This window comes from Lynx canadensis, chromosome A1 (genome assembly GCF_007474595.2).
Source record: "Lynx canadensis isolate LIC74 chromosome A1, mLynCan4.pri.v2, whole genome shotgun sequence".
Lineage (NCBI taxonomy): Eukaryota > Metazoa > Chordata > Mammalia > Carnivora > Felidae > Lynx > Lynx canadensis.
The window spans coordinates 156180249-156203149 of NC_044303.2; the positions used below are offsets into that span (position 1 = coordinate 156180249).

Here is a 22901-nt window from a genome sequence, read left to right on the forward strand (position 1 = left end):
ATTAGGAAGTGACTATTAACGTTACAAAAATAAACTTAGCTTTACAAAAGGGAATCTTTTTTTAAAATTTTTTTTAACGTTTATTTATTTTTGAGACAGAGAGAGACAGAGCATGAACAGGGGAGGGGAAGAGAGAGAGGGAGACACAGAATCGGAAGCAGGCTCCAGGCTCTGAGCCATCAGCCCAGAGCCCGACGCGGGGCTCGAACTCACGGACCGCGAGTTCGTGACCTGAGCTGAAGTCGGACGCTTAACCAACTGAGCCACCCAGGCGCCCCCAAAAGGGAATCTTTAAGCCAAACCCAGACTTCTTAAAAGATGTCCATCAGCAGAATTTTCACGTAAATGAAACTCTTCAGGACAATGAAGAAGGATAATTAGAGCACTATGTGTCATCAAATTCAAAATGCCATTAATTTTAAGGTTTGTCATTATTCCCCATACCACTTAGGAAGAAAAAAACACTGCCAATTAAACTATGACACAATGTTTTATTTTGTTTTTTTTAATGTTTATTTTTGAGAGAGAGACATAGAGAGTGTGAGTTGAGGAAAGGGCAGAGAGACAGGGAGACAAAGAATCCAAAGCAGGCTCCAGGCTCTGAGCTGTCAGCACAGAGCCCGACGTGGAGCTCGAATCCATGAACCATGAGATCATGACCTGAGCCGAAGTCAACATTCAACCAACTGAGCCACTCAGCACTCCTGACACAATGTTTTCTTATGACATTAACTGCAAGATATATTTGTATGTTATGTAGTTACAACTGCATCTTGTAATCAGTGAAATACAATATTTTATAATAAATTGACTTGCCTATTAATGCACTTAATGAGTATGTTTGTATGTAAGAGCAATCTAATTTTGAAATCTAGTCACAAGGTAATAAATTTTATTGAATATAAAGCATTGAGAGGACATTGACCATATATTTTTTATCTTCTCTGAGGGCAGAAGTGGACGAAGAGCAACTGATACATTGGTAATTTTGGTTTGCTTGGGTAATTTACTGATTCACTAATATTCCTACTTTTTTCCACCAAGGATTTAAGGCAGATGACAAGAAGATCACATCCAATAAAATAATTAGGGAAATAAGAAATAAAACATCAGAACTGGGGAAAAGAACAAAAGTAAACAGATCGTAAGAATTCACTTCAAATAGATATAAAAATAATTTATGACTAACAAAATAGGTCCTAGATTTTTATTTTTCACTTATTTAAAAAAATAAGCCATAATATATTTGTCTGTGACAGTTAATGGACAATTTTGTCAGAAGTATGTAGGACCCTCCTAATCTCAAGTAATTTCCATAAAAAAGAGTATTACAGTGTTCTATTACATGCTAAAAGATAGATACCAAATAAAAGTATAACCAAGAGAGAAATTAAAAACTGGGGGAAATAACCCCAAAACATCAGAAGCTTTCCCTTGAAAAGATTAATTTTATTGCAGCAATAGCTAAAGTAGGATTAACATGAACAACCAGTGGATGAAGTCTGTGTACGTGCAAATGTTAAAACCGTTCTGTGGTACAGCCACTGCTAAGCTATCTTAGGATACAGGTGGGTAAATGAATGGGACCACCATTCGTTTACAACTTGAAGGTACTAGCTGGAATGAATACTTGTGCAAGTAGGCCCTCCACATAGCGGGTCATAGGCTTCATGCAGTAAAAGGTAAGTGCAGCAAGATGACCCAGGGCATTGTATGAACATTTAGATCTATTTCAAAATCACAAATGGGAAAATAATCTGCTGATAGATCAGTTCAAGAGTTTAAAAAGTAGGATCTTTCTGTATTTAGTCACCCCACATTTTCTCTTCTCTCTACATCAGATAACATAAGCATCTGACTATGGCACGTACATTACGTTTTCCAAGAAACTAGACAACTATGGGGCATATCCAAAATGTTTCTTTGGGGAAGCTCTCCTCTTCAATTCACACAGCTTTTGTTGGACTAACAGTTACAATGTCATGCTCAGCCCCAACCCTTTCAAGACATGGCTAGGCCAGGCTGGCCAATCACAGCCAGTCCTACTATTCAAACTCTTTGGTTTCAGTGATTAGTTCAGGGATCATCATAGTACCCAAGCAGGGCCAATAATTTTCACTAACATTCTTATTCAGATGCTAGCACTTTTTCTCTGGGATATTGCTAAATAGAAGATGCTACATCTGCTTATATCTACCCTCCCTGTACCCGGTGAGAGAAAACCCTGTTTTAAGAAAGAAAGAATGAGGCCAAATGGCAAAGAAAAGTAGAGAAGAAGATGGAGAGAGAGTCTGGATGACAGAGTTTGAGCCCCAATATCTAGTTGTACCAGAAGCAGATTTACCCTTGGGTTTCTCCATTTGCATGAATCATTAAATTACTTTTGTTTGCTAAGAAGTTTGAATAGGAGTAATGTGACTTATAATGAAGGAAGTCTCTACTAACACAGTAATTTAAAAGACTAGATTGTATGCTACTCTTTTTTTTTTCAACTGCTATAAAATGTGAGAATGATATTCATGTGTGCATATTTGAATTCATGGGTACATATTTGAATCTGTGAAATAACTATACAGTACATTTTAATAGTAGCATCTAAAAAAATGTTAATACATGTTTTCAAGTAATCTCTACAGCCAACGTGGGGCTCAAACTTACAACCCTGAAATCAAGAGTCTCATGCTCTCCCAACCGAGCTAGTCAGGCAGCAAAATGTTAATATGTGTTTAAGGGCAAGAAGGGTCTGAATTATCCAAGTAAGTGCTACAGATAACCACACAGGTAAGTAATCCAAAATAATTCATGTTCAGTTTTCTAATATTTAATATTTATTCAGTTTTTTAATATTTACATAATGAAGAGAGGAGGGCAGTGGGAGAGGGGAAGGAGCTTATTCTCCTTACTATGTTTTTCTAGGCACAACTAAAAGTAGTTTGCATTTGCTGAAAATACATGAGCTTAATATTGGGAAAAAGAGGCACAGAAATATACTGGGGGGAAAAAAAGGAATGCTAACCAAAGATGGTTTTACTGCAGATAATTCCCTGAAAAAACAATGCACTCATAAACAACTGAGAGCTAGGTGCAGCTATTTCTCTTGGGTAAGAAGGCCATGGGCATTGGGCAACAAGTGCTTTTCCAGAATGAATTTTCATATTGCTTGCATTTTAACATGTAAACCATTGTAAAAATGGACTAGGAAAAAAACCTGTCATCTCGCATTATGATTTGAATGAGCTATAAGTCCACCTCGTGTTACACACAACTCCAATAAAAATACCTGTGTTCTCAGAATGATTACTTACCTTCCACTTTCTTATTAAATTCCCACATAGTTAACTATTAGAAGCCTCAAGTAACTAGGCTATCTACCTCTGGCTATTCTCTGTTGGTAGTAAGGGTCTGAAAAGGCAATGGCCTCATGGAATGCATTGGACATGAATCTGATACCATATGCAGATGTCTCAAAATTATTCACCTAACAACTATTTAATCATACATACTTTGGGGATTTTCAGAAGTAATACATATTCATAAGAAATAGACCTATCAGTGCTGGATCCTAAAAGATTTCTGGCCTGTTTTCTAAACAAAATTTGCCTGTGGGGCACCTAGGTGGCTCAGTTGGTTAAGCAATTGATTCTTGATTTCAGCTCAGGTCATGATCTTATGGCTCAGCTCATGGGTTCGAGCCCCATATTGGGGCTGTCAGCACAGAGCCTGCTTGGGATCCTCTCTCTCTCTCTGCCCCTCCTCTGCTCGTGCTCTCTCCCCCCCCCCCCCTCAAAACAAATAAGATTTAAAAAACAAACAAAACAAAACAAAACCCCCCAAAAAACCCCCACAAAATTTGTCTGTTGAAATAACTTAGGCTAAAAAGTGCCACTTACACCATACACAAAAATAAATTCAAAATGGATGAAAGACCTAAATGTGAGACATGAAACCATCAAAATTATATAGGAGAAAACAGGCAGCAACCGCTTTGACTGTGGCCACAGCAACCTCTTACTTTACGTGTCTCTGGAGGCAACGGAAATAAACAGAAAAATGAACTAATGGGACCATATCAAGATAAAAAGCTTCCGCACAATGAAGGAAACAATCAAAAAAACTAAAAGTCAACCTTCGGAATGGGAGAAGATAGTTGCAAATGACATATCAGATAAAGGGTTAGTATCCAAAATCTATAAAGAACTTCTCAAACTCAAACTCAAAAAACAAATAATCAAGTGAAGAAATGGGCAGAAGACATGAATAGACATTTCACCAAAGAAGATATCCAGATGGCTAACAGACACAGGAAAAGATGTTCAACATCACTCATCATCAGGGAACTACAAATCAAAACCATGAGATACCACCTCACACCTTTCAACATTGCTAAAACTAACAACTCAGGAAACAACAGATGTTAGTAAGGATGCAGAGAAAGGGGAACCCTTTGTATTGCTGGTGGGAACGCAAACTGGTGCAGTCACTCTGGAAAACTGTATGGATGTTCTTCAAAATATTAAAAACAGAACTACCCCATAACCCAGCAATTGCATTACTAGGTACTTACCCAAAGGATATAAAAATGCTGATTCAAAGGGGCACATGCAGCCCAATATTTATAGCAGCACTATCAACAATAACCAAATTATGGAAAGAGCCCAAATGTCTATTGACTGATGAATGGATAAAGAAGATGTGGTATATCTATACAGTGGAATGCTACTCAGCAATGAAAAATAATGAAATCCTGCCATTTGCAACAATGTGGATGGAACAAGAGGGTATTATGCTAAGCAAAATAAGTCAGTCAGAGAAAGATAGGTATCATATGATTTCACTCATATGTGAAATTTGAGAAACTCAGCAGATGAACATGGGGAAGAGAAGGAAAAATAAGATAAAAAGAAAGAAGGAGGTAAACCATAAGAGACTCTTAAATAGAGAACAAACTGAGGGCTGCTGGAGGAGAGCTGGGTGGAGGGTAGGTTAAATGGGTGATCAGCATTAAGAAGGGCACTGGTTGGGATGAGCACTGGGTGTCATATGCAAGAGATGAATCACTGGGTTCTACTCCTAAAGCCAAGACTACACTGTATGTTAACTAATTTGAATTAAAAAAAAAAAAGTATCACTTGGTATTTAAAGACAAAGCATGGATGTCAAGACACGTGTTTATTGATGGCTCTGAAACTGGTGAGTTTGCTTGATTTGGGAAAAATATTCAGTCTTCAAATTCTATGTTGATACTAAGGACTCATTTTAGGTAGTTTTATTAGAATTACTATATGTGAAAGCATTTCAGTATTTATGGATGGAAGCAACATTAGATTTATTTAAAGTTTGTTTGCTTGTTTGTTTTTTACAAAAAAGAGCATTATGAAGCACTGCATTGTTCTTTATGGCTTCCTAAGTACTTTGCAATGATTTTTATGAGGATTTTTTTTTTCAGGGTGTTCTAAGAATGACTTTACAGGAGTATGTTATAGCAGTCATTTTTATTTCATATGAGAATTAAACACAGATGGATTATTTTTCATAATTAAATTATATGCTACACAAATTTAGGCACCTATTCAATCTCTAGTGTCATGGGCAGAGACAGTAGAACTGTTCCATGACAGTCAACTTGAGTTTCTAATCAAATGTATTTTTGCAAACAAAGGAAACTAGGCTACTACTACGTAACACATTTCCTTTGGTGCCTTATAGTTTTTTTCAATAACCGAAACCTTCTCAGTATTTATAATATCACAATAAGCTTAAAGGAAATAGCTTTTTTATCAAAAGCCTTGTGGAGGTGATTGACTCTAGAGAACAACAGGCCAGCAGATCTGCTGACTATTAATTTCTGTAGATTTGCTAATCAGTAGTGTCAAGGCAAACCATCAGGAAGCTTTATATCAGTACTATACTAAACTATTCTAGTTCTCAGAAGGAAGGCCTTAAAAACCTCAAATCTTAGTATCAAGGCTTAGGCTATTTGTCATCAGTCAATATAAAAACTAGCCACATGAAGAATAACTTTTTTTTTCTTAACTAACAATATCAACAAAAATAATATAATTAAAGAAATTATCTATTGTGTTGCTCACTGTCACCTGAGGAATGATATGTTAATCTTTACATTTAATGTTAAGAAAATATTTCTCGTGGAAAAATATTCCATGTTCATGGATAGGAATAGCAAATATTGTCAAAATGTCCATACTATCCAAAAAAATCTACAAATTTCATGCAATCCCTATCAAAACACCAACAAATTTTTTTTTTTCACAGAACCAGAACAAACAGTCCTAAAATTTATATGGAACCACCAAAGATCTCAAATAGCCAAAGAAATCTTGAAAAAGGAAAATAACACTGGAGGTCTCACAATTCCAGGTTTCAGGTTACACCACAAAGCTGTAGAAATCAAAACAGTATGGTATGAGCACAAAAAAGGATACATAGATTAATGGAATAGTATAGAAAGCCCAGAAACAAAACCATGATTATATGGTAAAATAATCTTCGACAGAAGAGCAAGAATATGCAATGAGAAAAAGTCTCTTCAACAAATGGTGTTGGGACTGGACAACTACATGCAAAAGAATGAAACTGGGCCACTTTCTTTCACCACACACAAAAATAAGCTCAAAATGGATTAAGAAACTAAATGTGAGATCAGAATTAAATGCTTCTGCACAGAAAAGGAAACTATTGACAAAACTAAGAAAACTTGCTGAATGGGAGAAGATATTTGTAAATGACATATTTGATAAAGGGTTAGTTATCCAAGATATATAAAGAACTTATAAAACTCAACATCCAAAAACCAAATAATCCAATTAAAAAATGGGCAGAAGACATGACCAGACATTTCTCCAAAAAAGACATACAGATTGCTAACAGACACATGAAAAGATGCTCAATGTCACTCATCATGGAAATGCAAATCAAAACCACAATGAGATATTACTTCACACCTGTCAAAAAGGCTAAACTCAAAAACACAAGGAACAAATTCTGGCGAGGATGTGGAGACAAAGGATCCCTTGTGTACTGTTGGTGGGAAACTGGTGCAGCCAATCTGGAAGACAATGTGGAAGTTCCTCAAAAAATTAAACGTAGAATTACCATATGAGCCAGTAATTCCACTACTGAGTATTGAGCCACAGAATATGAAAACACGAATTCAAAAGGATACATGTATCTCTATGTTTATTGCAGCATTATTTACAATTGCCAAATTATGGAAGCAGTGCCAAGTGACCATTGATGGATGGATAGAGAAGTGGTATACATGCATGCTTTCTGAAGACAACATTAGGAAAGTTGAAGTCAACTACAAGAAAAACATTGGAAATACCATAAATACATGGAGGTTAAAGAATATCCTGCTAAAGAATAAAAGGGTTAACCAGGAAATTAAAGAAGAAATAGAAAAATACATAGAAACAAATGAAAATGAAAAACAACAGTCTAAAACCTTTGGGATGCAGCAATACTGGTCATAAGAGGGAAGTATATAGTAATACAGGTCTACTTCAAGAAGCAAGAAAAATCTCTAATACACAACCTAACCTTACACATAAAGGAACTAGAAAAAGAACAACAAATAAAGCCTAAGGCCAATAGACAGAAGAAGGGGAATAATAAATATTGGAGCAGAAATAAATAATATAGAAACAAACAAACAAAACAGTAGAACAGATCAATGAAATTAGGAGCTGATTCTTTGAAGGAATTAATAAAATTGATAACCCCCTAGCAAGACTTACCAAAAAGGACCCCAAATCAATAAAATCTCAAATGACAGAGGAGAGATCAACAACAGAGAAATACAATTGTAAGAGAGTATTATGAAAGTTATACACCAACAAATTGGGCAATATGGAAGACATGAATAAACTCCTAGAAACATATAAACTATCAACTTCCTGTGCTGAAACAGGAAGAAATAGAAAATTTGAACAGACCCATAACCAGCAAAGAAATTGAATCAGTAATCAAAAATCTCCCAAAAACCAAAAGTCCAGGGCCCGATGGCTTCCAAGGGGAATTCTATCAAACATTTAAAGAAGAGATAATACCTATTCTTCTCAAGCTGTTTCAAAAAACAGAAATCGAAGGAAAACTTCCAAACTCATTCTACAGGACCAGCATTATTTTGATTCCAAAAAGACAAAGACCACATTAAAAAAGAGAATTATAGGCCCATATCGCTGATGAACATGGATGCAAAAATTCTCAATAAAATACTGGCAAATGGAATCTAATAGTACATTAAAAGAATCATTCAACAATCAAGTAGGACTTATTACTGGGCTGCAAGAGTGGTTCAATAGTTGCACGTCAGTCAAAGTGATACACCACATTAATAAAAGAAAGGCTAAGAATCATATGATCTTTCAATAGATGCAGAAAAAACATTTGAGAAAGTACAGCAGTAGGGATAGATGGAACATACCTCAACATCATAGAGGCCATACATGAAAGACCCACAGCTAATATTATGCTTAAGGGGGAAAGACAGAGAGCTTTTTCTCTACGGTCAGGAACATGACAGGGATGCCCACTCTCACCATTGTTATTTAACATACTATTGGAAGTTCTAGCCTCAGCAATCAGGCAACAAAAAGAAATAAAAGGCATACAAACTGGCAAGGAAGAAATCAAACTTTCATTATTTGCAGATAAATTATTTGCAGGCAGGATACTCTATGTAGAAAACCCAAAAGACTCCACCAAAAAATTACTAGAACTGATACACGAATTCAGTAAAGTCGCAGGATATAAAATCAACATACAGAAATCTGTTGCATTTCTATACATCAATAATGAACCAACAGAAAGAGAAATCAAAGAATCAATTCCATTTACAACTGTACCCAAAACTATAAGATACTTAGGAGTACACTTAGCCAAAGATATAAAAGATCTGTACTTTAAAAATTATAGAACACTTATGGAAGAAATTAAAGATGATACAAAAAAATGGAAAAACATTCCATGCTCATGGATTCGAAAACAAATATTGTTAAAATGTTTATACTACCCAAAGCAATCTATGCATTTAATGCAATCCCTGTCAAAATACCAGGAAAGAATATCCATTGGGAAAAAAGACAGTCTCTTGAACAAATGGTGCTGGGAAAACTGGACAGCAGCATTCAGAAGAATGAAACAAGGCCAATGTCTTACACCATACACAAAAATAAATTCAAAATGGATGAAAGACCTAAATGTGAGACATGAAACCGTCAAATCCTAGAGGACAACACAGGCAGCAACCTCTTTGATCTCGACCACAGCAACTTCTTACTAGACATGTCTCAGAGGCAAGGGAAACAACAGCAAACATGAACTATTGGGACCTCATCAAGATAAAAGTCTTCTGCACAGCAAAGGAAACAATCAACATAACTAAACGGCAGCCAACGGAATGGTAGAAGATATTTGCAAATGACACATCTGATGAAGAGTTAGTATCCCAAATCTATAAAGAACTTCTCAAACTCAACACCCAAAAAACAAATAATCCAGTGAAGAAATGGGCAGAAAACATGAACAGACATTTCTCCAAAGAAGATATCCAGATGGCTAACAGACACATGAAAAGATGTTCAACATCACTCATCATCAGGGAAATACAAATCAAAACTACAGTGAGATACCATCTCACACTTGTCAGAATGGCAAAAATGAACAACTTGGTTAACAGCAGACGTTGGTGAAGATGTGGAGAAAGGGGAACCCTCTCACACTGTTGGTGGGAATGCAAACTGGTGTAGCTACTCTGGCAAACAGTATGGAGGTTGTTCAAAAAGTTAAAAATAGAACTACCCTATGATCCAGCAATTGCACTATTAGGTACTTACCCAAAGGATACAAAAATACAGAACTGATGGATTACCAGAGGGGAAGGGCGGTGGGGAGATGGATGAAATAAAGTGAAGGGGATTAAGAGAATACTCATCTTGATGAGCACTGAGTAATACATAGAATCGGTGAATCACTATATTGTACACCTGAAACTAACATAATACCGTATGTTAACTATACTGGAATAATAATAAAAATAAAAATAAAATATTTTTCCTAATACATTCTGGAAGATTCATGTAATTAGCTTCAACTGAGACTAAGGTACATAAGTACTGAGACCTATGTAACTTTTTTGCTATGGCTGCCAGGATTTTAACCACTACATTTAACTCTGAATTGCAGTAACTAATCTTAGCCTAGATTTTTTGTCAAAAAAAACTCTTTTCACTTTTCCTTTCATTCCTGACTTTTGGTCTTTTCTCCTGGTTCTCATACTCTCCACTTAACAGCTCCTAGTTACCCGTGAAGTCTTAGTTCAGGTTGTCCTGGCTCTTAATAATGTTCCTGGATATCCCTCAGTGAGTTATGTGCTCCTTTCTCTGTGCTGCTCATTTGCCCGTTCCTCTAATATGGGCCACCTGTTGAGGTGATTCTTGATTTTCTCACTTCTTTACTCAATCTAGGAACTCTATGTTCCTTGTCTAATTCTGAGTCTTCAGTGTTTAGCCCCTAATAGGTGCTTAGTAGATAGTCACTGAGGAAGTACAGAAGTATAATGCAATGGCTTATGGGAATGTAAGAATGTGGAACCTGGAGGAAGAGCAGGAGTTGATCTGTGGGCTACAGCAAGGATGTCTGGAAGATGGTGAACAGCTGCCATCCTCAGTGCTCTCCTTTCGCTTGCCTTGCTATGGTGCATTACTTTTGATCTATGCAGCTCATATTTTATATAATGTATTTATATGAATATTAGTATATATGTGCACATGTTTTCAGAACAGCGAGAAATGAAATCATCGCTCTATAAATTTAATAATATTTGCAAGAATATAAAAATACATGTAGTCAGATCATGTAATTATACATGCGTATTTGTGATTGGGGCAGGTGGAGTTTTATGGGTGAATCTTAGAATGTACATGGAGATAAACATGCTAAAGATTTATGAGATATTCCACTGAATACATGGAATCATTATTGTCCTCATTAAAACAATGATAGAAAATCTATACTAGCTTTTTAGTAGAAAGTGGTATTTCATTTATATGTGGTTTTATTTCAACTGCAGTATCACTGGATCAACTGTGAGAAAATATTTAAATCTCACAAATTCAAGTACCTTCTGTTTCCTAAATGTTCACATGGTGTATATATGTGCACAGAGAATGTTCACCAAATAAATTGTTTACTGACTAATGCAAGAAACTCAGTTTAAAAATAAAAATGATATAATTTTTTATGGAGGGTGCCATTTCTGGAAACTCAAATAAAAAGGATAAAGATTCTTTCACTTCTCATTTAAAACCATAACATTTCTGTTAGTATTTTGCTTAAAATTTCTTGGCCCAGAAGACAAAAATTTATGGCTTTAGATTAACTACTTTAATGATGTGACACAGAAACAGCAAAATGTTCTTTTCTACCTATGGTGTTGGTGTGATTGCTTCTTCAGGAGAGAAAAGAACACAATAAATTCCTGTATGGTAAGTCTTTTCCCACTTCTCTTTAGTTTAAATCTCAAAGGTAATACATATTTACAGACAGACAAGAGCGATAAAAATATGTGTGAAATGAGGTAATAATCTACAGTATTTGCATGTACTTAATGAGTTACTATTACAGAAAGAATGATTTACACTTCCTGTACTGAGAAAACTTACTCGGTGTCTACTTAGATTTAGCAGTAGTCTTAAAACAATCAGTGTCTAAACACTTGCTATCAGCTGTTTTAGCTCTGCTTTTCATCAATATAACACAATCATAACAAATTAAAGGCAAGTCACTTGACTGTCCTGTTACATTAGCTTGATGAAATTAGTGGCTGGCAATTCTTAGTGGAAAGTGACAGGGCTTTCTCAATAGGTTCACATATCAATTTTTCTGGAGAGAGTAAGAATCATTTTTATCAAAATATCCAAAATTTTCTCTTCCTTCCTTCCTTCCTTCCTTCCTTCCTTCCTTCCTTCCTTCCTTCCTTCCTCCCTCCCTCCCTCCCTCCCTTCCTCCCTCCCTCCTCTCTCCCTTCTCTCTTTCTTCCCTTCCTCCCTTCTTGTTTCCTTTTTTTTTCTTTTTTCTTTTCTTTCCTCTTTTCTCTTTCTCTTTCTCTTTCTCTTTCTCTTTCTCTTTCTCTCCCTCTCTGTCTCTCTTTCTTTCTTTTCCTTTCTTGCAACCCAACCAGCACTGGAACAGAAAATATCCAAAATTTTCTTCCTAATATTGCTCAAACTCACTGAGGAGATTTCAACTGTTCTGTTCCCAAAATAGATACAAGTAAATAGCTACTGTAATTCTTTAGCCCATAAAGTTATTGGTTGGGATGGAAGAAATGTTATTTTTCTGAAATGTTCCCTTAGAGTGGTGATCTGTCTATGTGAATGGCCTGGAGACAGGATGCAGATCCGAAGCAGTTTGACTCTATGGGTAATGTTCTTTCCTTTCTATCACGCCACCTCTTATTTAACTCTTTTGTAGAAAAAAATAAACAAGTCTCTTTGCCTTCCTATACCTCCCCCACATCTCACACTTACATTTTCTCTATATCAGGAGTGGTGGGTGTTATGGGGTGAATTGTGTCCTGTTGAAATGTGTATTTTGAAGTCTTAACCCCAGTATCTCAGAATGTGACCTTATTTGAAGACAGGGCCTTTACAGAGGTGATTAAATTAAATGACATTATTAGGGTGGGCCTTAATCCCATCTGACTGGTGTCCTTATAAAAACAGGAAAATTGGACACAGAGACATGCACAGAGGGAAGATGTTATGAAGAGACAAGAAACAGAAGATGGCCACATACAAGCTGAGGAGAGAGGTCTGAAACAGATTTTCCCTCACGGCCCTCAGAAAGTACCAATCCTGCCCCACCTTCATCTTGGACTTTGGATCTTCAGAACTGTGAGACAATATATTTCTGTTCTTTAAGCCACCCAGTTTGTGGTGCTTTGTTATGGCAGCCCTAGCAAATGAGTACAGTAGGTTTTGAACCAAAAAGCTAGAGGGTGTGAACATTTTATAGTATGTATAAAGGCAGGATTGGGCTACATTTGGAAGAGCCACAGTATATCAGAATAGAGAGGTTAAATGGGAATCATAGTAGGAAGATCAGTGTCACCCTATTCGGTCCATTCCTAGAGTCTGTCTCCTCCTAGCTCCCATATTCAGTCTGTGGTGCATTGTTTTGTTCTTATTTGTGGAGATTCATACAATTATTACAGGCTAGAAACGAGTTCAGAGACCATTCCTTTCAGTGACTTAACACTGTATGGGTTTTCAAAAAGCCTTCATCTATATCCTTCAAGTCAAAACTATCATCTGTTCCTTTACCTAGTTGTCATTTGAGAACTGAGGAAATGGACTTTATGACTATTTTCCAGTTACTACAATTTTGAAAGTTGTTTCCTAATATCAGATAGTAAGGTTTCTGGCAACTGAGACTACTGTTTCTACTTTTTCTGTTTTCTCATTTATTCAGTTTTGGCTATTAATTGTTGAGCACCCACTATGTGAAAGTTCCTAGGGATGCAAAGGAATGACTTATGAGCTATAAATAAAGCACAGACAAGTAGAGTGGAAACACAATGGAGGGAAAAATTATTGAGTGCCTACTGTATTAAAGGGAAGTCCTAGGGGGTTCTTTCTATATTACCCTATTTTATGCTTTTATCAAATCTCTCACCCTGTGGATTGCTAGACATATTTTACACATGAGAAAAAGGAGCTGAAAGAAATAACTCACTTAGAGACTGTAGGTTACTGAGCTGGGATTTTAATCTGGGAATGCTTGTGTCCCTAACTATGGCTTGGTTATAGGTCCACACTCCCACTGCAGGAAGGTCCCTCTGATTTAGAATATTTGTTAACACTGGTGTTATCAGAGACAATACATATTATAAAAAGACTATAAATAAAATCTAAATGAAGACCTTCCCCCAATATCTGATAACCCCATGGTATTTATTACAAGTTGCAATCACATGTTTATTTGCTTAACGTCCATGCCTAACCATACTTTAAGCTCCTTGAGGGTTACGATGGGCCTATTTTTGGTCACCATTGCATCTTAGCACCTAGGACACTACTTGTTATATAGGGCATTCAATTAATATTTGCTGAACGAATACAGAAGCAAATAATTAAATCTAGTTGAAATTTTAATTGGGCTGGTGCTATGAGCTGAATTGTTTCCCCACAAACATTCATACATTGAAGTCCTAACTCCCAGTACCCTAGACTTTATTTGGAGATATTTACCAAGATAATTAAGTTAAAATGAGGTCTTAATCCAATGCATAATCCAAGTGCATAATCCAATGATTGGAGTCTTTATAAGAGGAGGAAATTGGGACACAGGTAGCTACACAAGGAAGATAATGTGAAGACACAGGGTGAAGGCGGGCATCTACAAGCCGGATACAGATCCTTCTCTCATAGCCCTCAGAAGGAACCAACCTTGCTCACATCTTGATCACAGCCTTCTAGACTCCAAACCGTGAAAAAATAAATTTCTGTTCTTTAAGCTCCCCAAGCTGGAGTACTTGTTATGGCAGTCCTGGCAAACTAAGACATGGTACACTGAACCAAACTCTCCTTTAACAAAAAGGTATATATTAAGATTTGCCCACTACTCAGTCAATAATAGTCAAAGTTTTACAGCAGTTCTAGGAACATAATCATCCATTCTAAGATAATAAATCAACTTAAAGCATCTTATACACTGCCCTGGCCATTGCACCAACAACTAAAAGGAGTTTTACAGCATACATCCTGGGGGTAAGAAGAAGACTAATTATTAAACAATGCAGTTACTCTTTTGGAGAAAAAGAAGAGATATAACAGGTTGTACAGTTTTAGAAACGAATATTGAATCCAAAATGTAGTGAATTCTCAGGAAGGCCTCAATTCTTCCTTTTCCAACCCTAGTCTTTGGCAGGCAGTCAGTAGCAGAGTCAACAGTAATAAGTGAAGTTGGTTGGTACTTCATCATTTTGTTGGAAACTGGGGGATGCAAGTCTAAAAAGCCCAAGTTCAATGCCAAAGTAGCTAATTTTGTCTGTAGCAGAATTCACAGCAGGGTTCCGAGCTAAAAGTGAGGTGGCAGGGCAGCAGCCCAACACACTGATGTGCTGCACTGTCTTCTGAAGATAGCCCCGGACATAAACAACACAGTCTCTTCAAGATCGTCTGGTAACGTTTCTATTCACTGGTGTAACTGTGATTATGCTAATGCTTTGCGTTAAGGATTTTACTGGGTATAGGGGTAGATTCATTTCATGACAGTTCACCTTTCACCTGGGGCTGTAATCACAGGAAGTGACCCTGCCTTCAAACCTAGAAGTCTATGGATCTTATTTATATTCATTTGGTTTCTTCAAATACGACAAGCAAGGAGGATTCTACTGTGATAAAAACAGGATTTTGATACTTTGAAATGGTTTTTAAAATTGAAAAGTAAACATTCAGAAACATGAAGATGATTTGGGCTTATATTATATTCTAAATATGGGTTAACACCACTGAGGTATATAAACACAATGATTGTAATTGTAAATTACCATGTTGTGCAGGAAAACAGACATATGGCAGGTGTCTTCACTCACTAAGCTATACTACAGCTCTTTAACATTAATGGGCATCTGATTTAAAGGAAAAAAACTAATTTTTAGCAATGTGTCTCTGATATATCCCAATACTCCTCCGTTTAGAGAACTGCCTTTCTTTTTAAAGAAACTACAGATCTGACTAAAAATGAAAAGGCCAAATTTAATATTTTGAAATAAAATTGCCTTATAATTAAAAATTACCATTTTACAGATAAAAAAAGACTGGAAGAATGAATACTTCTAGGAACTCTAGATTTCCTAGCACCTTCCTTTAGAAATGTTTCTTAAATATTTTTTATTGTATAATACATATAGCAGAACAATTTTATAAAATCACCAACGATAGTTACTTATGTATATATTTCTATATGTAACACACCTTTTCCTTAAAAAATAAAAAGTATCATAAAGTTTAATAAACTGTTTTGCCTCACTCAACAATCTATTCTGAATTTTGTGAAAACTGTAACTCTATAATACAATTTTTACCATATATGGTGGTCCTTTTGATTTACTTATTAGCCTTTGTTGAACATTTAGGGTGTTTCTAACTTTTTGTTGTTAAAAAAATGCTTTAATGACCACCCTCATCACTAAATTTTTGCACACACATACAATTTTTTCTTATAAAAATTCATTAAAGTTGAAATGATTGTCCAAAGAAAAATCACATTTTAAAACTTCCCATATGAATTATCCAATAGCCTTTCATGAAGGTTGCCTCAATTCACACTCCCACAAAATGGAATAGTCAAATAATTGTTTGTTAGTTTTGTCTGTAACCACCACCATACTGTTTATTGTAGTTTCATAATATTTGGTAGGACAAGGGCACCCTGACTCTCTTCTTCAAAATTTTATTTTCCTAAGTTTTATTCTTTCCATTTACAACCACCTTGTCAAGAAATACTCTCATATTCCACTAGGGTTTTATTGGAGGGCACTGTAGTTTTCACTTTCAAAACATTGTTTTACATAGATAATACAATTTTGTACCTTAAAAAAAAATAGATTCTGCCAAGGAAACGAATACTGTTTAGTAAGCAAGACAATTTCTAGAAGAAAGCTATAAACAGAAGTGGCTACAATGAAAAATAAATCTCCTGATGTAGTTTTAGTATAATAGGCAAAGATGTATAGTATGTATACTTGAAAAATATGAAATTATAGAAAACATTTAGATGATATTTCAAGAACAATGTTTTGGAATAAGGGAGCATATCTTAACACCTCAAGTTTTCTTAGACAATAGATAGGAAAGATTCTAGGAACAAGAGAAATTGTTCTTTATGATAGGAAACTCATTAAAGTGTCAAAGACTGATGAAAGTATAAGAACAATAAAGGCAATAATTAATAGAGTATTTGGCTGAATTTGAAAGACTTATGTAAGAAGTGGTTCAGGTCGTCTATTCTACGCTGAGCTAGAGATATCCAGAATATACAGATTCAAAGAAAACCAGGAATTACCTGTTAGACTGGTATTGGGTCAAGGGAAAACTCTTGAGAGTAAGGTGGCCAAAGGGAATGTATTTCTAAAATTCTGAAACCGTAGATCTACAAAGAGCTACGTCTCCTTTGAGAATGTGATAAAAGCTATCATCACCATCTTTAAAGATGCACACATGTACAAACACACTATTCTGCCTATACTGTAAAGGGGTTCGACGTCTTCAGGTTAAGAATACTTGCCTTGTCTAAAGAAAACATGAGATAAAGGAAACATTTGATAAAAGAAATATTTCGGAATGATGGTGAAGATCTTATTGAGTGGCTGGAATTCGTGTTTTTAATTGACATTAGGGGAAATCTGGTAAATACGGAGACTCTGGACTACTGTTTGACTTTTGCCTCTGCCAACCATTCCACTGAAAATGTTTTCACTCTAGTATCACTGACACCTTTGCTAGCGACATGGTATATCTGACTTGATTTTATGTTACTTTGATCTCTGTATATTTGATACTGTTCAGCACTGACACCACATTGTTGGTTTTCTCCCAATTCTAAGGGCAATTCAATTCTCAGTTTCGGGGGGTTTTATTATTAAGGTTTCTACTCATAATCTTAAATCTTTGAAAAACCTGAAATCCTTTAAAGATCAAAGTTTCCCTAAGGTCCAGCCTTTTCTCTTTACATAGTCAAGTCAAGAGGACCAGTGATGGACAAATCGCATTTTAAGTTATGTGAAGGCTGATCAATGACACAACGTGGTGCTTGCCTAACCAGAGGTGCAGCAGCTGTGTGCAAGACGCAGCTGTGCAGGTGCTGAGGCAGGTCCTTGGAGCTGTTCCCGAGATCAAAAGCCCATTACCAATTCTCCAAATACGCAGGGGCTACAGAATTCAAGAAGCAGCCTGGGTGAGAGAGAGCCTCCTCATATCTTTTAGGAGCTGAATGTTGACACAACCACAGTTGTTCATCCCAGCATTAAATACTACCTGGCCCTCTGCAGAAACATCTCCCTTTCAAGGTTGTCCAGAAGGGCTGTCTGGGAAAAGGAAGAAATGAGACTGGTGCTCTGTGACTTTTACTGGGAGAGTCCAAGAATAAGTGATTAGTCATCTGTTGAATCTAAAGTTTGTCTCTATCTTCACAAACCTCTATGTATCATCAGTGTTTTATCTTCAAACACTGACTAGAGAAAAATATACATCGGGAGAAATCAGAGAAAACTAGAAAAAAGCAATTAATAGAAATAAAAGCTAAAAGTTAATTAATTATAAAATAAAATAAAAACAGCAGTAAATAAGATAAACATTTTTACAAATACTTGGTCTTTGAAAATACCTATAGATAAATATTTTGTAAGAACTGATTAAGGGGAAAAAACGGAGAAAGAAAAAACTGACAAGATTAGTAATTAAGAAGACAAACTCATATATAATATTTAGTGATGGAATCAGAAAGCAGTAAATATTACATGCAGGTATGTCTGTTTAGTATATGATGATCAAAATTTACCAATGTAGAAGGAGAAAACTAGAAAAGACCAATTTCATAGGAGAGATTGGAAAAGTGGTATAAGATATACCATCACAAAAACCAGGGAATGTTGACTCAACCATCACAGATATTCTCTCTAAGATGCATATCTGAGTTCAAAAGAAAGTAAGGAAAACAGCCAGGTAATAAACCAAATGGAGCTGAGAACCAGAGAAGTAAGCTGGAGCTGAGGCTGAGCAAGTGTTGTCCACCTTGCCAACCTCAGTAAGAAAGGGGTTCCAAACACAATGACCTGGGCAGGACTGTGGATAAACCAGTGGGATTCCATAAGGTGAAGATCTGGATTGAGACCTCCACCTGAAACTGAGCACTCTAAATGAAAAGGTGAATTAGGAGGAAAAAAAAAAAGCATCTTTCAAGAAAGGGAGGAGCACAAGAAAACACTTGTATTTCAGCATGGTCCTTTGGGTAGGTATTGTGTACTCTTTCTGTACCCCAACCTCAAACCTTCCCCCAGAGGTTACTATTATCTTGGACTCTATGTTTATTTTTACATAAAGTTCTGCTTGGTTTTGATTAAAAAAAAAAAAAGGTATACTGAAATAATCTTCTGTGTTTGAATTTTTCACCCAATGGTGTGTTTATAAGGAAAAAAATCCGATGTTTACTGACAATCACAAGGAATAACAGACACAAGTAATTTTCAATTAATAACAGAGAAAGAGAGAAACAAAATATCCTAAACCATATACGTAATGTACCTTAAAGTCAATGCTAGGTAAAAACACTGGAATAATAAACTTCAACTTCCCTCCCCTGAATTTCCTAATCAACTCCCAAACCATCCCTTAAGTATTAACCTTTTTAGACAGTTAATGGAGCTCTTAATGTTAACAGCCCTGAAATGAACCTCAGGCATCACCCATTTCCCCAGTTCAGCTCTGCCCAGAAGGGCGGGCCCCTCAGTTTGAAAGCCTAGAGTAGCCAAGAGGGGTGGCTGGGGCAGAGAGGTGGGTCCCCTCCACAGGGTAAGGGGTGAAGTGTATAAAATAGGGCTCTTCATAGCAGGGGGAACCAAAATGGGGCCCTGATGCCAGAGGAAAGCATACCGGCCCCCCTGGGAAAGGAGGCCACCCCCCTGCCCCCACATCCTCCTGTGGGGAGAAATCAATGGTTGGCTGAACACCCATCTTGTTCCGATTATAGAACCAAACTCGGACCAGTTCCTTCTGTAGCCGGAGCTGCCCAGCGATGCGGCTGATTTGCTGGGGTGTGGGCTTCGGGCACTGCAAGAAGAGTTTCTCCAGATAGTTTACGATGCCTTGCTCCCTGCTTTCCTGTCTTCGCTTCCGAGCCTGCTGCAGGATCATCTCTATTTTGCATACACCCATAAAGTTCTTGGTGTCCACTTCCTCCAGCCACATTTTCATCAGCAGTCCCAACTTCCACATGTTGGCGATGCTGAGCTGCTGGGCCTCAAAGCGGCAGACGGTTGTCTGGCTAAGAACCTTTCCAAAGAGAGCCCCCACGGCGAACGCCACGTCGGCCTGTGAGTACCCCAGGGCCATTCTCTTTCGCCTCAGCTCCTTGGCCAGCTGCTCCATCTCTTTCTCTATGGCTGAGACGTCCTCTGGCAGTGCCAACCTTGGGATGCACTGCAGGACGATGTAGGGCCTGGGGAAGGTGCCCTCTGAGGGGCTCGTGAACCAGGCTCCCACCTTGCCAGCTCCGACCTCGGGGGTGCAGGGTGCCATCCCGCCCCGGAATTTGTATGGCAGGGGACCCAGGGGCATCTCCCACATCTCAGGGCCTGGGCTGACCCCCTGCTGGATTCCCGGCTGGACCATCAGCATGCTCGGAGCCGCCTGGGCGGTCAACCAGACCGGAGTGTCAACCCGCACCGGCACCGGTCCTTGGGCCCGCCCCTACCACTGCCTGGCAGTGGGGAGAAGTATGAGGGCCTGGGTCCCGCCATGGGGTAAGACGGCACCGGAGCAGGGAGTCTGGTAGGAACGGATGGTCCTCGAGGCTTCGGAACAGCCACCAGCCTTGCCCTTGAGCCCCGCCCCCTAGTGGGCAGAGATAGAGGTGCAGGTGAAAGAAACTGAGGCCAGGGGTGTATTTGGGCAGGGGTGAGGAAATCTAGTAGACCTACCGGTAATCCCTTGGGTCTGCAGGATTAAACGAGTGGGTTTCCCACCCTGGTCTATGCTTCTAACTCCCTCCGTGGTATAGGTCTCTCTCTCTCTGGCTTTGTACTTTTAAGAGGTCTGGGATCTCAGTCACTGCCTCCATCCTCTCCCTGAAGGGAACCTAGGCATTTTCTAACAGCTCTTCAGAACTCCAGTATCGAATCCTTTTCCTCCACATTATCTGTGGAGGAACGACCCCTTTTGGCTTCACAAATATTTGTTGAACATCTAATATACCAGGTATTGCTGGGACCATTCCTAAATTCATTAACCATCCCCTCACTGCTATCATTGTGGTCACAAGCACGGCCAATAGCCTTCCCTGCCCATCTTTAGTTCCTGTGCTCTAAGAAACCTAAGCATTCCTCCCTAAATTTCTTCCAGTGTCTGTCAGTTAACTGTCAGCTTCTACTCCCAGCCCTCACGCTTTGTCATTGTACTCTCTCACCGGGGCTGAGTTTCTTGACTAATTATTCATGTTTCCCCCCACCAGCCCCCCAGAGCCTTTGCTCTGCAGCCTACCTCAGCTTCCTGGTCCGGTTTCCACATACAACAGAGACTTATATGTTTCATCTTTCTCCCCCTCTGGAGACAGGTCTCGGAACAGGCCCGACCTGCTGTTCCCCACTGAAGATGCTCCCTTTAATACCTGCTTCACCAACATCAGGCTCCCCTATCCCTGGCCCCTTTCCCATCAGAGACCCAAGGATCTGAGAATATTTGTCCCTCCATCATGTCCCCATCTCAAGCATCCAGTACTAGGCTTTATGTGAAGAAAGTTAAGGAAGGAGTGGGAGAAGATCTGACCTCAGGTTCAAAGCTTCCAAGGAAGAGCTTTGGGAAGGGAGAAGACAGTCACCTTGGCTGGACAATCCCAGCCTCTTATCCTTTCACTTTCTAACTGAACCATGATGTGGCTTTGCCCTATCGACATCTACTGAAATTGGCCTTCTTGAAGTTATTGCCAACCTTCCAAATGTCAAATCTGATGGCCTTTTAAAAATTCTCATCCTATTAAAATTCTCTGCAGTATCTGACAAGGCTGACTACTCTTCTTGCTCCTTCTTTTTAAATTTCCATGACATGCTGGTAAGAGCCAAATTTGTATTTTAGCCCTGACTCCTAATATCCAATTCTGTATTTCCCACTGCCCCAAATCAAATTCATTATTTGCATTCCTAAAACTGCCTCTCCTCCAGGGGTCCCCGAGTTGGTTAATGGCTTTATCACCCACTCAGTCACCCAAGCTTAGACCCAGAAACTGTTCTTGACCTTTCCCATTTCTTCCTCCCTCCCTCTCTTCCTTCCTTCCCAGCCTCATCTACCACACTCTCCCTGCTTGCATTCCATCTTGCTCAGTGAGAATATCTCACTTTGTACTAAAGATGTTACACTTTTCACGACTATTATACCTTTACTCATGCTGGCCCTTCTGTCTGAAATGGCTTCCCTTTGTTTTTTGGTCTCATTCATTCAGGATTCTGCTCAAATGTCATCTCATTAGAGGCCTTCTCTGACTATCCTATCTAAAATAGTAACCGTTATCACTCTCTGTTCCCCTTATTAAAGCTTTGTTTTGTGGTATTAATAGGCATCACTACCTAATATATAATTATTTGTCATATGCTTATTGTAGGTTTCTCTGCTGCAAAGAGAACAGGGACTTTGTCCAGTTCACTGCAGTGTCTATGGTGCCTACAACTGTGCCTGGCTCATAGAAGGTGCTCAGTAAACATTCCCTGAATAAATGAAGCATGCTCTATTTCCAGCCACCTTTAAGATGCAGTTTAGAAGTGGGGTGCCTGGGTGGCTCAGTTGGTTGAGCGTCCAACTTCGGCTCAAGTCATGATCTCGTGCTTGTGGGTTTGAGCCCTGCATCAGGCTCCATGCTGACAGCTCAGAGCCTGGAGCCTGCTTTGGATTCTGTGTCTCCTTCTCTCTCTGCCCTTCCCCTGCCCACGCTGTGTCTCTCTTTGTCTCTCAAAAAATAAAACATTAAAAAAAATTTAAGATGCAGTGTAGAAGTGACCTGATGGTGAAACCTACTCTCACGTAGAGTTAGTTCCTACTTTTGTAGTGCTCCCCTTATTTGATATATGTATGTTTTTATTATAACATTTATCAGTAATTTTTATTTTATGT

The 22901-nt window shown here is 38.1% G+C and overlaps 2 protein-coding genes across 8 annotated transcripts in view; both read right to left on the reverse strand.

Annotated features, from left to right (window-relative positions):
• The window catches only part of FAM172A (family with sequence similarity 172 member A), a 436993-nt gene that overhangs the window by 110184 nt on the left and 303908 nt on the right, over positions 1-22901 (reverse strand). The gene's annotated exons all lie outside the window — the stretch shown is intronic.
• Positions 19309-22595, reverse strand: POU5F2 (POU domain class 5, transcription factor 2). Its single transcript, XM_030324815.1, is given in 2 exon segments — positions 19309-20482; positions 20485-22595. Coding segments are annotated over 2 exon segments (1011 nt in total). The 5' UTR covers positions 20543-22595; the 3' UTR covers positions 19309-19529.